The sequence below is a fragment of the Phoca vitulina genome, unplaced genomic scaffold (genome assembly GCF_004348235.1).
Source record: "Phoca vitulina isolate PV1807 unplaced genomic scaffold, GSC_HSeal_1.0 scaffold19, whole genome shotgun sequence".
In the NCBI taxonomy this organism is placed as follows: Eukaryota; Metazoa; Chordata; class Mammalia; order Carnivora; family Phocidae; genus Phoca; species Phoca vitulina.
Genome location: NW_022589722.1, coordinates 19,719,331 through 19,732,018, shown reverse-complemented (window position 1 = coordinate 19,732,018; position 12,688 = coordinate 19,719,331). Strand labels below are relative to the sequence as shown.

At 44.2% G+C, this 12,688-nt stretch overlaps 1 protein-coding gene across 3 annotated transcripts in view; it reads left to right on the top strand.

Annotated features, from left to right (window-relative positions):
- Positions 1 to 6,331: 6,331 nt before the first annotated feature.
- CRY1 (cryptochrome circadian regulator 1) overlaps positions 6,332 to 12,688 on the top strand; it is a 111,820-nt gene continuing 105,463 nt past the window's right edge. For all 3 annotated transcript variants that reach the window (XM_032416180.1, XM_032416179.1, XM_032416178.1), the window contains exon 1: positions 6,332 to 7,379. In XM_032416180.1, coding sequence (XP_032272071.1) covers positions 7,222 to 7,379 — 158 coding nt within the window. In that variant the 5' untranslated portion in view covers positions 6,332 to 7,221. The remainder of the gene's footprint in view (positions 7,380 to 12,688) is intronic.

The following is a 12,688-nucleotide window of genomic DNA, read 5'->3' as shown; positions in this document are numbered from 1 at the left end:
TTGAGGGAGGATTGTGTTTATTAGGGCAGACTTGTGCCCAGTGCCCTGTTGTCATCAGCAGATGGCACCCAGATCTGAAGGGACCATGTGAGAGAAACATTAGCTATCTCTGCAGAGATGCAGAGGCAAGTATGGACAGACGACTGAGGGCTCCCAAAACGTGGGCTCCACTGCATGAGGCCACATAATCTTGACGTGGCTCCCAGGAAGTGAGAGGAAAACTCCAAGAATGACTAGGTTAGATTTCCTGCCAACTTAGCAGAGCATGACATGAGAAATTAAGTTGATTTATTATTTTTTTAAAATATTTAATTTATTTATTTGAGAGAGAGAGAGAAAGAGCACAAGACGGGGGAGGGGGAGAAGGAAGAGGGAGAAGCAGACGACCGCCTGAGCAGGGAGCCCGACCCGGGGCTCAGTCCCAGGATTCAGGATTATGACCTGAGCTGAAAGCAGACACTTAACTCACTGAGCCATCCAGCCCCCCTTAAGTTGATTTATAGAAAATGATTTTTCTCTACACCTGGTTTTGTGGACTGAGAGTCACAACAGCTAAATAAGAGTTATAAAGACCTTGCTTGAAGTAGGATTATGTTTTGAAGACTGGAAGAAGTGTGAGCATGGGAATTGGGGTGGGGGGCTCATGGAGATTGGATACAGTGTGCTCAGTAGGTCAAGGTCCCCTTGAGAGCTGGGGAAGGGAAAGTGACTCACAAGCTCTTCTACTACAAGGGTTTCTTTCTTTTTTTTTTTTTTTTTAAAGATTTTATTTATTTATTTGAGAGAGAGAGAATGAGAGAGAGCGAGCACATGAGAGGGGGGAGGGTCAGAGGGAGAAGCAGACTCCCTGCCGAGCAGGGAGCCCGATGCGGGACTCCATCCAGGGACTCCAGGATCATGACCCGAGCCGAAGGCAGTCGCTTAACCAACTGAGCCACCCAGGCGCCCCTACAAGGGTTTCTGATATGCAAATTTGTCTGTCTGTGATTGGTTAATAGAGAAATGATGTCAGAAAAAGGCAAAAGTTGTATTGATTCATATGCAATTTTACCCAATAGGTTAATGTTTTGTTCCACTAAGTAACAACAGCTGAACGTCAAAGTGGGTGCATACAGCTGGACACAGCAAGCTGCAGGGGAATACAACAATTAGGATGGTTATTTTTTGTTAGTGATTCCGTTATTAACTTGTATACATTTTAAGTGGTCCATCTCAACCAAATGTTCTTCATAAACCATATTGTTTTAACAGTACCTCTTTGCAGAGTGGCGATATTTCTGAATACATTGTGTGGATTCTTGTGGAACTGCTTGTACTTCTTGCACTAGCCACCAGGTGGCATGACCAGCCCTAGGTGACCTCTCTGCTTTCCAGGAATTGTGAGGTTGGGGAAAGTAAGCAGCAGGTTGGGCAGTACGTGTTCTCACACCAGCCTATATATCTTGCCTCCTCTAACTTGTTCTTTCTTCTTCTGCCTTGAGTTAATAATACTGGTCATTTATGAGTATGTTCTTTAGAGAGTTCCTAGCAGTCCTATTTTCTATAGCTAAACTTAATTTCTGTCTTAACATCTCAAACTACTCCCTGGTTGAAAACTGGGTTGGTGAATTCCAGGTTTTCTTGGTCATTTCAGAATTTTCCTGTCATCCCAACTCAGTCAACTGTGAAAAACATCTCCTTTCCTCAACGTCTCTTCAGGGTAGCATTTAAGTTCCCAGATGTTTAAGGAACAGTACATCTTTAGAGGGAAGGGGGTGATCTGGCTGTCATTCCTCAATTGTCTACGCTGCCATCTACTGAATGTATGATCTTGTCTCGTCCTCAGGTGTTGCTCTCTCTCCAGGATGGCGTCTGTTGAGATGCCCACGTCCCCATTTGGTCATCGGTTATAAACTTTCATGACATTTTGCACAATTCTGTCCCCTTTGGCAAAACTCCTTAATTAGTTGGTTTTCTCTTTCAGCTAACCTTTGCAGCCCTCTAAGGAAGAGGGGACATGTAAAAAAATCTAGCTGTTCTCTTAGCCAGTAGGAGGCTTGGCAGGGCTTTCCACGCCCTCTCTGTCCAGTGGCATCCCTCATAGGCTTTTGTTCTGGGTCCCAGTAAAGTGGTATGGGGACTCCCTGAGGGTCAGCCTCCAGATTTCAGATGGGAAGTTGGCATCAATGTCTTCTTCTCTCAGAACACCCTAAGCTCTTCTAGAATCTGGAGCTAATCTTACAAGGATAGGTGAAATACTATCTTGTTTTAGAAAAGATCAGTCCGTATCTGTCTTATTTTCCTTGTATACATATCCCATCTCAGCTTAAAGAATTTTTATATAGTGTTGGGAGAGGGAAGAGGAGCAGCAAATTCTTCCTGATTTACATCTAGATCTAAGCCCTTGAATTTAGAACAAAAACATTGGACTACCTTTGTCCTCAACTTCTGCCCCTCTGAGGCAACAGAAGACTCCCATCCAATGACCTGAAGGGGGATGGTCACAGGACAAAAAAAAGATCTGTGGCGTAAAAATGTTGGCTAATATTTCACAATATCATATTGCCACATTTGTAACTATTTACACTTTCTAAATGCATTTGGGCAACAAAAAGGGTAAGAACAACCAAGAAAACTGTTCGCAAGTACATCTGTGTGGACTCAATCAGTTAACAGATTCTATCAGTCAGTGTCCAGTGAGGAGACAGAAACCACACAGTAAATCCAACAGGGAATGTTTCATAAAAAGAATTATTAGTGATAACAGGGAATTTATAATTAATTATAATTAATGATAAAGGGGGGGAAGGGAACTATGATGAATACCACAGGCCTGAGGGATAGTACCTAAGGAAGGACAAACTTGGGAGAGTGTAAGGGGTCTTTTCCAAGGGTGGGATTCAGACCTCATTGGAGAGGTGTGGTTGTAGCTGCATGAGCTGATCACATGCTCTCCTCCTTCATTATTTGTGTATTGGTAACATACCCACAAATCACCTTTGCCAGATGGGGTCATGAGAGAACACAGGCCTTCAATTTAGAGGCTTATACACTTTTATCAAGGGTGCTCATGAACTTGAAGAGATATTGATCCAACATTGTTGGCAGTTAAAAGAATGTTTAACAGGACTCTTGGTAGATATTTTTGAGCCTGTGTCAGGGTTGTGTTCATGGAGTCCTAGCATTTTTAAATAGTAGAAAAAACTTAGAAATCATCTGGTCCAATCCACTGATTTTTTATAGATTTTATTTATTTGACAGAGAGAGACACAGTGGGAGAGGGAACACAAGCAGGGGGATTGGGAGAGGGAGAAGCAGGCTTCCCACAGAGCAGGGAGCCCGATGCGGGGCTCGATCCCAGGACCCTGGGATCATGACCTGAGCAGAAGGCAGATGCTTAACGACTGAGCCACCCAGGCACAACCAATCCACTGATTTTATAGATTAATTAATCAGGCTAAGAAAGCCTAAGTGACTTGTTCAAGATCATCAACTAATTAATGGCTAGCTGAGATAATTACCTAGTCTCTTCTTCTTAGTCCCATACTCTTTCTACCCCATGATGTTGGAGCCAACGAGAACTTCACAGATTTCTGACAATGCTCTCAATCCCTCCTTTACCCCTTTAAACATAAATACCGAAAAAGAAGGGGAGTGGTGTTACCAGTGAGGGATAGTATACATAAGCAAGGAGCTTGGATTCAGAAACAGTCTTGGCTTTTCATCTTGTTTAACTACTTGTTTGTGTTTCTGAGCTTTAGTGTCTTCATCAGGAAAGCAGGCATAAATTAATTGATAATAATAAAAAGTTGCCTCAGAAGATTATCATGAGGGTTAATAATAACCTAATGTGCTTGGCACACAGTAGATGCTCAATAAATCACAGCAATTATTAAATGGTTACTCCTTCCTCATAATAGATATATTAAAGTAACCACCTGTGTGCCCTAAAAACCTTTTAGTCTTCGAGGAATGCACAGTTGACAGTACTGACACTTTTATAATTAATCAGTACATTTCTGTGTGAATGAAAGTTACACACACACCCACATACAGCTGCCTGTTAGGAAAAAAATCCGTCTTTATTAAATGAACAATTGGCAAACATAAGTCAACTCTACACAAATCAGTATTCTCTCTCTCCCTCCATTCCACAATTTTATTTGATTGCTTGAAAACAATTCCTATGTCCTTAGGCATGATCTACTTACTTTAACACTGCCTAAAGTGAAACACAAAACACTGTAATTTATTTTTTTAGTTTTTTAAAGATTTTATTTATTTATTTGAGAGAGAGAGAATGAGAGAGAGCACATGAGAGGGGGGAGGGTCAGAGGGAGAAGCAGACCCCCCGCCGAGCAGGGAGCCCGATGCGGGACTCGATCCAGGGACTCCAGGATCATAACCTGAGCCGAAGGCAGTCGCTCAACCAACTGAGCCACCCAGGCGCCCAAAACACTGTATTTTAAAAAGTACAATAGACCCTGGAGAATGAGGTAATCCAAGTGAGGGCACAGCTCTGTGTGCTACATCCTATGCATAGATGATGGATCTTTCAGAGTGGTGATTACCCAAGGCTCATCTCCACTGATAAAAATAACAAATATTTAATACTTTATAGTGAACAAAGGGTTTTCATATATATAACTTTAAATGCTCTTAAGAAACCAAAGAAAGGATGTTATGCCCTTTTTATGGCAATAGAAGCAGGGTTAGGGAAGACTATCCAGACACTGGCTCACTAGATGACTGAATTTAGTATTGCTGTATTAGTTTGCTAGAGCTGCTATTAACAAAGTACCACAAAATAAGTGGCTTAGAACAACGGGAATTTATTGTGTCATCGTTCTGGAGGCTGGAAATCTGAAATCAAAGTGTTAGCACGGTCATGCCCCCTCTGAAGGTGCCAGGGAAGGATTTGTTCCAGGTCACTCTCCTAGCTTTGAATAGTTAGTTCTTGGCTTATGGTAGCATGACTCCAATCTTCACATGGCATTCTCTTTGTGTGTGGGTCTGTCTCTGTGTCCAAATTTCCAAATTTATAAAGACACTAGTCATGTTGGATTAGGGTCCACCCTAGTGACATCATCTTAACTTGATCATCTGCAAAGACCTTACTTCCAAGTAAGGGCACATTCACAGGTACGAGGGGTTATTTGAATTTTAGGACACAACTCAACCCATAACAATTACCATATCTTTCCTCCTTTTAATCTTGCCGGACACACTGGTGGCAGAGAGCATTCATTCATTCACTCATTCATTCAATACACATTGTAATGCGTATGTGTCAGGCTCCATACTCAGTATTGATGATGCAAAAAACAAACTGGACAGCCACCCTGTCCTTCAGAGGAAATCAGAGACACATTGTTATGATAATAAATACTATTATTGAACACCTACTTCATGCTAGGTATTAAAGTATGTACTTTTCTTTTAATCTTCACAATAGTATGTTAAGTAATGTATCAGAGACACACCTGGGGAGATGGGTATACGTCCTAAATCTGCTCTGGATGACAGGGATATTTTCACAAATTAGGTACCACTTTATCTGAGTCTAAAGGGATGTGTAGAAATATACTAGGTAGCTCAAAGGTTGCTATGGTGAATAGCACATTCTAAAAAAGAGCATTTTATAAAGGAAAAAATAGCACGTTTGAAGGTTAAGAGACGTATCGTAAACTCCACCAGGGCTGAGATTTTTGTCTATTTCTCTCCTGTACCTCGAGCACTCTGAACAGTGCCTGGTTCATTCAGTAAATCGCTTAATGAATATAAGGGCATCACATGTCCAAAGGAATGACCGGGCCTGACGCTCACTGTCGCTCTACCACACTAAGGGTGAGAAATCAGGGCTGACAGGTTGAAGATACATAGATAGTATTAAGGAATTCCGGGTGCCTGGCGCTTGCCCTGCCCGTTACCCCTATTCCCCAGAACACATCCGAGGGAGCCACACCACGAGGGCCAGAAGAATGGGGGGGCGCCAGCTCCACGCACTCCAAAGTCGGCTTCTTTAGCCAAAGCTGCACTGAAGCACAAGGTTGGGCTTGAAGTCTAACGGAGCTTTCTTCTCTCCTTTCAACCCGTTCCGCGCTCACTCCCCGCCGGACTCCCTTGCCGGCTCCGGGAGGACACCGGGCTGTTTTCAGGCCTTCCCGGATCGCGGAATCCCAGAGCGCGCTCCAGACGTTCGGCCGCGCCCTCCTTCTCTCTAGAACGCAGCGAGAGCGCACGCGCGCCATCCCAGCCGAGCGCGCCCCCGTGAGCTCCCCGCATCCCCGTGCTCATCCGGGTCTCAGAGAGCCTCAGCCAATAGGGGACGCTCACGGCCTCCAGGGGCGGGGCTAAGCCTTTCCTCACATGCGGCCTGTGGTCACCGTGGGCGCTTCTAGGCGATCAGTCGGCGGAGAAAAAGGGCAGAGAAAGGAAGCTCGGAGTCTGGGCGAGGGTCGAGGGCTTTGAGATCAAGCGGCTGCCGCCCCCTAGAAGCGACTGAATCGCGAGCAGATTCCTCAGTCAGAGCCGCTGTAGTAAACACACTTCAGAAACGTGAGGTGCCGGGGGTCACGTGGGGAGCGCGCTCTCCAATGAGGATCCGGGGGCGGGGCCGAGGCCGCTGACGCGGCGGTGGCGGCGGAGTCACCCGGGCAGCCTCGGGACCGGTCACCGGCCGGCAACCGTCCAGCGGCCTCGACCACCGCCTCCGCGCTCACTCCTCTTCCCCGGGCCGAGAGACGGCGTGGCCGACTGTGGCTGGATCCCCTCTCATCCCTCTCGGTGGCTCGCCTCGGGCGGGCCGTTTTCTCCTCCGGGGCCGCCTCGGTGGGGCGAGGCTTCCGTGACGAACCTCCTGGGGCTGCCGGTGCCGGTCGGGGCCGTCGTGGCGGCTCGGGTTCGTGGAACGTGCTCACTCCCAGGGCTCCGAGGCCCTAGAAGCGATGCGGCTCGTGCCGGCGGTTGCGGCGGGCGCCGGCTCCTAAAGGGCGTCACACCCGGGCTCCGCTGACGGCAACCTCCATTCATCTTCCAGCTGCGCCTCCAGCGTCCTCTCCTTCTCCGGCCCCCTCCTCGGACTCATTTTTTTCCTTTTTTCCCCTCTGCCGCCCTCTCCCCTCTCCTTGGGTGTGGCGGTTCCCCTGGAAGCAGAGGTGTTGGGTATGAGCCGGCCCTTCCTTCCTTGAATTTCTCGGTGGGGGAACTGGGCAACGACTCGCCCGCCGCCGCGCCCCCGGGATGGGTGTGAACGCCGTGCACTGGTTCCGAAAGGGGCTCCGGCTTCACGACAACCCCGCCCTGAAGGAGTGCATTCAGGGCGCTGACACCATCCGCTGCGTCTACATCCTCGACCCCTGGTTCGCCGGCTCCTCCAATGTGGGCATCAACAGGTGGCGGTAAGTCGAAATCCCGTGGGAAATGGGGATTTTGGTGTTTAATGAATCAGGACTTGACTTGCAGTCGGCCGAATCTGAGAGTTGAGATCTGGGACCGCGGTACTTACGCCGTTTTCCAAGTTGGAGGTGCCTTGAGTGTGAAATGGAATTGATTTAATAGTTCTCTGGCCAGGGAGTACCAGCAACCTGGAACACCTTGGCCTTCATGTATGAGTTACGTGCCTCTGCGCTACTGGGAACTCTTCCCCTGGTTTTATGGGGAATTCTTAGCGGTGGAGTTAAAGAAACACCCTCCGAGTTCTCAGTGGCCGGTGGATCGATTTTCTTGGCCTCTTTGTGGCATTCGAAAGGATCGCGGCTTTGCGTGTTTAAGTTTGTGTGTGTCTAGGTAACGCATAGTGTGGAGAAAAATCATTCCGTACAGGCACCTCCAGATGCACTTTTCTTCCACCTCGAGGTTGCCGTAGGAAAAGCAAGGGAAACATCTGGTTTCTCTTTGCTCAGCTCTTCCTCTCAACTCCTCCTTGTGGTTGACTAGAGAAAGCACAGTTTTTCTTTCTAGGCAAAGTATAAAGCCTTCTAGGGATCAGAGCACTGAAAAAAATTTTCGGGAAGCTTTATGGTCTTTTCCTGAATACCAGGCTAGGTGATTGTTAGGCCCCCTGGTGGAAATGAAAGCATTTGTTTGACAGATGGGTTATTGATCACTACTGTATACCAGGCACTGCTTTAAACACCAGGGATATAGCAGTGAATGAAACAGACAGAAATTCTTACCCTTTTCGAGCGTTATGTCCCAGTAAGTCAAATATATAGTAGTTGATGGTGATAAAAGCTGTGGAGAAATATAGAGAAGAGATAGGGGATAAAGAATACAATGGGGTGGGATTATCCTTGCAGTTTTTTTTTTTTTTTTTAATTTTTTATTTATTTGAGAGAGAGCGCGCTAGAATGAGCGAGCATGAACCAGGGACAGGAGCAGAGAGAAGCAGACTCCCCGCTGAGCAGGGAGCCCAACTTGGAGCTCCATCCCAGGGCCCCGAGATCATGACCTGAGCTGAAGGCAGCTGCTTACCGGACTGAGCCACCCAGGTGCCCCTCCTTGCAGTTTTAAATATGGTGATCGCTGAGAACTCAGAAGGTGGCAGTTGAACAAACTGATGAAACAGGTAATGGATTGCAGATATCTAGGGGAAAAGCATTCCAGGCAGGGGGAACAGTGAGGGAAAAGGCCATGAAGTGGAAATGTGTTTAACCTTTGGAAGAAACAGCAAAAGAAGCAATATGAAAGGAGCAGAATAAGGGCACCTGGGTGGTTCAGTCGTTAAGCGTCTGCCTTCGGCTTGGGTCATGATCCCGGGGTCCTGAGATCGAGCCCCGCGTCGGGCTGCGCATCGAGCTCTGCATCAGGCTCCCTGCTCAGCGGGAAACCTGCTTCTCTCTTTCGCACTCCCCCTGCTTGTGTTCCCTCTCTCGCTGTGTCCCCTTCTGTCAAATAAATGAATAAAGTCTTTAAAAAAAAAAAAAAAAGGAGCAGACTAGTGGTGGTAGTAGGTGAGGTCAGAGGTAATAGGGCCAGACTGAGTAGAGGTTTATAGGCAGTTGTCAAGATTTGGGCTTTTACTCAGAGCAAAGAGGGAATGATTGCAGGATTATGAGCAGAGAAGTGGTGTAATCTAACTTAAGTTCGAAAAAATTTCTCTGGTCATAGTTCTGGATTGGGAGGAGAAGGTGGACAAGAAACAGGAAGCTATTGCATTCTTCCAGCTTGAACCACAGTGATAGTGGTGGACGTGGTGAGAAGTAGTCAAGTGCTGAGTATATTTTGAAGGAAGAATCCACAGTATTGGGCGCCTGGGTGACTCAGTTGGTTAAGCAACTGCCTTCGGCTCAGGTCTTGATCCTGGAGTCCCAGGATCGAGTCCCACATCGGGCTTCCTGCTCGGCAGGGAGTCTGCTTCTCCCTCTGACCCTCCTCCCTCTCATGCTCTTTCTCTCTCATTCTCTCTCTCAAATAAATAAATAAAATCTTAAAAAAAAAAAAAGAATCCACAGTATTTGTTGGCAGATTGGTTATGTGGTATTAGAGAAAGAGAAGAGATTAGGGATTATTTTGAAATTGTTGGTTTGAGGAACTAGGCTAAAGCTGCACTTGGCCAAGAAAGTGAAGTCATTTGCAGAAGCCATTGGCAGGGTGATTAGAGTTCTCTTTTGGACTTAAGTTTGGGATGTTTATTATACATCCAAGTAGAGATGGCAGATTGACAGTTGGATATATCGGGAGTTCAGGACAGAGTTCCAGGCAGGAGGTATAAATTGGAGTCATCACTTTGTAGATAATATTTAAAGCCATTTATTCATTCATCCTTTCATTGAACAAATATTTGTCATGCACCTACTACATGCCAGGCATTTTTTAGGTTCAGAGCATTCAGCATTAACAAAAATAGCTAAAAAAAATCCCTACCCTGTTAAAGTTAAATTCTAGTGGAGCCATGAGACTTTGTGAGAACATAAGGAAGTGAGTGTAGATAGAAAACAGAGTAGGTCCAAGGTCAGAGTCTTGGATACTCTCATGTGTAGAAATTGTGGAGCTGTGGAAGAATTAGCCTAGGAGATTGAGGAGTATCTAGTAAGATGAGAAGAAAACCCAGAAGAGTATGGTGTCTTAGAGGCCAAATAAAGTATTTCCAAGAGCATGCTTTACCTGTGTCAGGTGTTGCTGATAGGTCAAGTGAGATAAGGACTAAAAACTAAAAATCCTATTTAGGATTTTGAGGTCATTTATAGTCTTGAGTGGAGTGGTTTCAGTAGTGTCAGAGGCAAAGCCTTTCTGGAATGGCAAAGAGAGGCTGAGAGGAGAGAATTTGGGGGACATCTCCTACAGACAGCTATTTTAGGGAGCTTTGTTATAAGGGGATCAGAAAAATGATGAGGTGCCTGGGTTGGAATGTGAATTCAAGAGAGGATTTTTTTTTTTTTTTCGAAGATTGGAGAAATTACCGTATGTTTGTGCTGATGGGAATGATACAGCAACTGTATATAAAAGCACTCATTAGCAGAACTGATGTCATTAATGTAGATTCTGGGAAAAGATAAATGTAATGTATTTTAATGTATTAATAATATCTTAAAATAATATAGTAATAACCTTTTCATAAAATTGTTAATAAATTAGTTAACAAATGTAAAATGCTTAAAATGTGACTGGTAAGTGCTTTTTTGTTATTTGCTACTAAATTGAAAGCCCTAGGTGAATAATATCTAATTACATGTTTGCAGTCAGTTTCCTCTAGAGCATTTGGTAAGTTTATAAAATCTAGACTGTAAGCTTCTGTAGGATAGGAGTTATATGTTATCTTTGTACACCCAGCAACTCACATTGTCAAATGAGTGAAATAAAGCTTGTAAGCACAGTAAGAATAGTCCCATATTTTCCTTTTTTTTTTTTTTTTTTTAAGATTTTATTTATTTGACAGAGAGAGAGACAGCGAGAGAGGGAACACAAGCAGGGGGAGTGGGAGAGGGAGAAGCAGGCCTCCTGCTGAGCAGACAGCCGGATCAGACGCTTAATGACTGAGCCACCCAGGCACCCCCATATTTTCCTTTTTAGAAGATTATTTTTAACTATTAAATATTGTCCTCTCTGAAAGATGGGTAAAGATGTAAACAATGAATAGAGACTTTTTTCTTATACTAAAGACTAAGTTATAAAAAGGCAGGGACAGAGTTTTATTTAGTCTGTTCTCATAGCACCAAATTCAGTACTTTTTATATAGTTGTAGCTCAGTTACAGTTCATTGAATGAAATGGCATCCAGAAGTCAGTACTTTGATACTTAAACAACTTTATTCATTTCCTTATTGACCGTAGGATAATGTGCAATCTCCTTAGTTGGCATTCAGGCTATCTTGTGGGTTTCTACCTTCTTTCCTTCGTGCCATTTCCTTCAGTCAACAGCATTTCCTAGATTTTTGGATTGGATTTAATGAAGTTTATTTTACCTAAGTAAATTAACAAAACTACCTTTTTTTTTTTTTTTAAGTAGGCTCCATGACCAGCGTGAAGCCCAGTGCAGGGCTTGAGCTCACAACCCTGAGATCAAGACCTGAGCTGAGATCAGGAGTCAGATGCCCAACCAACTGAGCCACCCAGGCGCACCTCAGAATTACCTTTTAATATTGCTATAATTTCATTTAAAAGGGATGCTTTAACATTTAACAAGAAAGTTTGAAGGACATTGTTGGAAAATAAAGGACAGTCCTTTGACTTGAATAAATTAAGCTTTATGAAAATTCACTTTGCCTCATCAGTGAAAACATTATCTTGAATTTGTCATATTTGGGATTGAATGATATAAAATATTTCAATTTGGCTCAGTTGGTAGAGCATGCCACTCTTGATCTCAAGGTTGTGAGTTCAAGCCCCAGTTTGTGGGTGGAGCTTACTTAAAAAAAAATTTCAATTCCTTCCTTTACTTATCTCCTACTAAAATTACACCACACAAAAACTTATATATGAATGTTCATAGGACTATTATTTTAATAATTTACTATTATTCATAATAGTCAAAGGCTAGAAACAACCCAAATGACCATCTACTGATGAATGGTTAAAATATGTTATATCCATACAATGGAGTAATATTCAATCATAAAAAGAAATGAAGTACTGATACATGCTACAACATGGATGAACCTTAAAAACATTATGCTAAGTGGAGAAGCCAGTCACAAAATTTCACAAATTATTTGATTATGTTTATATGAAATGTCTAGAATAGGCAAATATGTAGAGACAGAAAGTAGATTAGTGGCTTTTTAGGGCTAGCCAACTTGGGGGAGTTGGGAGGTGGTAGCTAAGGGGCATGGGGTTTCTTTTTGAGGTGATGAAAATATTCTAGACAGTGGGGGCGCCTGGGTGGCTCAGTCGTTAAGCGTCTGCCTTCGGCTCAGGTCATGATCCCAGGGTCCTGGGATCGAGCCCCGCATCGGGCTCCCTGCTCGGCAGGAAGCCTGCTTCTCCCTCTCCCACTCCCCCTGCTTGTGTTCTCTCTCTCGCTGTGTCTCTCTCTGTCAAATAAATAAATAAAATCTTTAAAAAAATATATATATATATATATTCTAGACAGTGATGGTTGCACAACTCTTTGAATATACTAAAAAAACATTGAATTGTACACTTAAAAAAAATCTACCTACCCCTTTAAGGTCCAGTCCACATGCTGCCTTTTCCATAATACATTTTTTATCATGTTGTCTGGGATGCTTTACACTTTACAGTCTTGTGAACTCTTATGCCATTTTTTA